General features: G+C 36.0%; 1 protein-coding gene across 2 annotated transcripts; it reads right to left on the bottom strand.

The window, feature by feature from the left end:
* Positions 1-9: 9 nt before the first annotated feature.
* LOC111786725 (nascent polypeptide-associated complex subunit beta-like) lies at positions 10-1,177 on the bottom strand (the record flags this gene model as incomplete). Of its 2 annotated transcripts, none has more annotated exon segments than XM_023666952.1 (3): positions 10-99; positions 456-523; positions 1,081-1,177. In XM_023666952.1, coding segments are annotated over 2 exon segments (158 nt in total), but the record flags the coding sequence as incomplete, so codon positions are not given.
* Positions 1,178-2,089: the final 912 nt, after the last annotated feature.

Here is a 2,089-nt window from a genome sequence, read left to right as displayed (position 1 = left end):
TCCTCAATAGCAGGAATGGCATTCACACCAATTCTCTTTAGGGTGCTCTGAAGCCTTTTATCATCAGTTGTGGTGGTCTTGTGAACTGCCTTCTTCTTTCTATTATCAAGAGAATGTGATTGAAAATAAAAATTCAACTGATGGAACAAAAAGAGAACGTCTTGAAATGAATTTCATTTTTAAAAATTACGAGCTTAAGACAGTTATAATTATATATTTTATGACAAATACAAGACAGTGGGAAATGAATGACAAGAAACAACTTATCAAGTGCAAGTTAACACAAGGTAACCAAGATGGTGTTATCAGTATTGCAACTTATCAAGGCTGAAATCGTTGCAGCAACAGAACACAAGGTAACCAAGATGGTGTTATCAGTATTGCAACTTATCAAGGCTGAAATCGTTGCAGCAACAGAACAAACGAGCAAAATTGCAATAAAATTACAGAATTACCTTCTCATTGTACCCTTTCCACCAGTGCGGACAGCACTGGCAATCTTCCTAAGTCTCTCCTGATCCATCTGCATGACATTAAAACCAAGTTTAATTATAAATAAAAGTAAAAAAAATACCAAAGATACGAGCACGAGCAGATCCCCAATCAAAATGATATTTTTCAGAACAACTTATCAGTTACAATAAAAATATGAATCCGAAAAGAGAATGTACCAACAAAACAACCTAACTGAGACTGAATCATCATAAAACTCTATAACAATACTGAGTAATGACCCAGCCCTCAATCATATAAATATAACCAAAACGAAGACAGCAATCAAAATGTCGTAAAGTTCCAAAAGGCTTACAAATTATAGAAAAGAACGGGATACGAACAACTACAAAACACTGGAATAAGAAATGGGACCTAAATGCAGAACAAACAAGATTGGAAAACCGTAGCGTGGAAGAAGAAGGAGAAACCGAGATGAATGAATCTACAAAACTTCGTCACAGCTTAGAAGCTCAAGCATGGGTGAAGATTGAAAAAGTCCCCGACAATAGAATCTAAGAAGCAAGGGGGAGAAGAGAATAAAGATGAAGCAGAGAGGTGAAGAGCGAAGAGGAGGGAGGGAATTACCTTCGGGCTAGGGTTTTGGAGTTAGGGGATAAGACTGAGGGGCTCGCGGAAGGAATAAAGACTCCCCGAACGGCGCTAACAGATTGTTTTGCCCTTTCGCTCCATATAATAAGAGGTTGCTAAAGCTACGACCCGATCCATCGAAACCAAAAATACATCTCCATCCGACGGTCCAGATATGATCTCAACTACGGACGTGTCCGATTCTAATTGGTCCCAAGAAACAACTAACGCGTCTTCCAAATTAAACAAATAAAAGATATTCTTATGGGCCTTATGGGCTCACATATAACGAGTTAGATCCGGCTCGAATAAATTTGGGCCCAGCTCAAATATATTAGCCCAAAATGCTTAATGCAAATGACCAAAATAGGTATATTATTTCAATTATTTTTTTTATATTTAACATCTATTTTATTATAAATTCATTGTTTAAGAAAAAAAAAAATTATTTTGTTTAATATAAATTATCTGATAGAAGTATAGAAAGATGGAAATGAAATTTTAAAGTTTTGGTTTGACAGTAGAAAGATCTTAGATAACTTACTAAACAACTAAAATCGTTCACATTTATCTTAATTGGTTTTTACCCATGTCAAGCCAAAAATCCCGAACGTGTCGATAAAAGGGAACGAGTTCAATCCATGGTGTCCACTTACCTTAAAAAAACCCAAAACCACGTTTTTTGGTGAATTGTTGGAATAACCCATAAGGCCATCTTTCTACAAAGTGTCCATATATAACTAAAGATATGGTCATGTTCTCATGTTAGCTGGTACAAATTTGGCCTCCTATTAGACAGTGGGGGAGAACAAAACTATTAAAGGGAAAAAGAAGTGTAATTACAATCAGCTTGAACGAAAATTGCTTCAATGGTAATGGCACATGAGAGTCTACATAGATTACCATACCATATCATAAAAGTAGTTCCATTATGACCAATGCCTGCAAACAAAGAACTGCGACATGAGTGTTATGGCAAAACATAAACAAGGTGGTGAAGAATTTC

This window comes from Cucurbita pepo, unplaced genomic scaffold (assembly GCF_002806865.2).
Source record: "Cucurbita pepo subsp. pepo cultivar mu-cu-16 unplaced genomic scaffold, ASM280686v2 Cp4.1_scaffold002588, whole genome shotgun sequence".
In the NCBI taxonomy this organism is placed as follows: Eukaryota; Viridiplantae; Streptophyta; class Magnoliopsida; order Cucurbitales; family Cucurbitaceae; genus Cucurbita; species Cucurbita pepo.
Note: the sequence above shows the minus strand (reverse complement) of the source record. Positions and strands in the feature narration are given on the sequence as shown.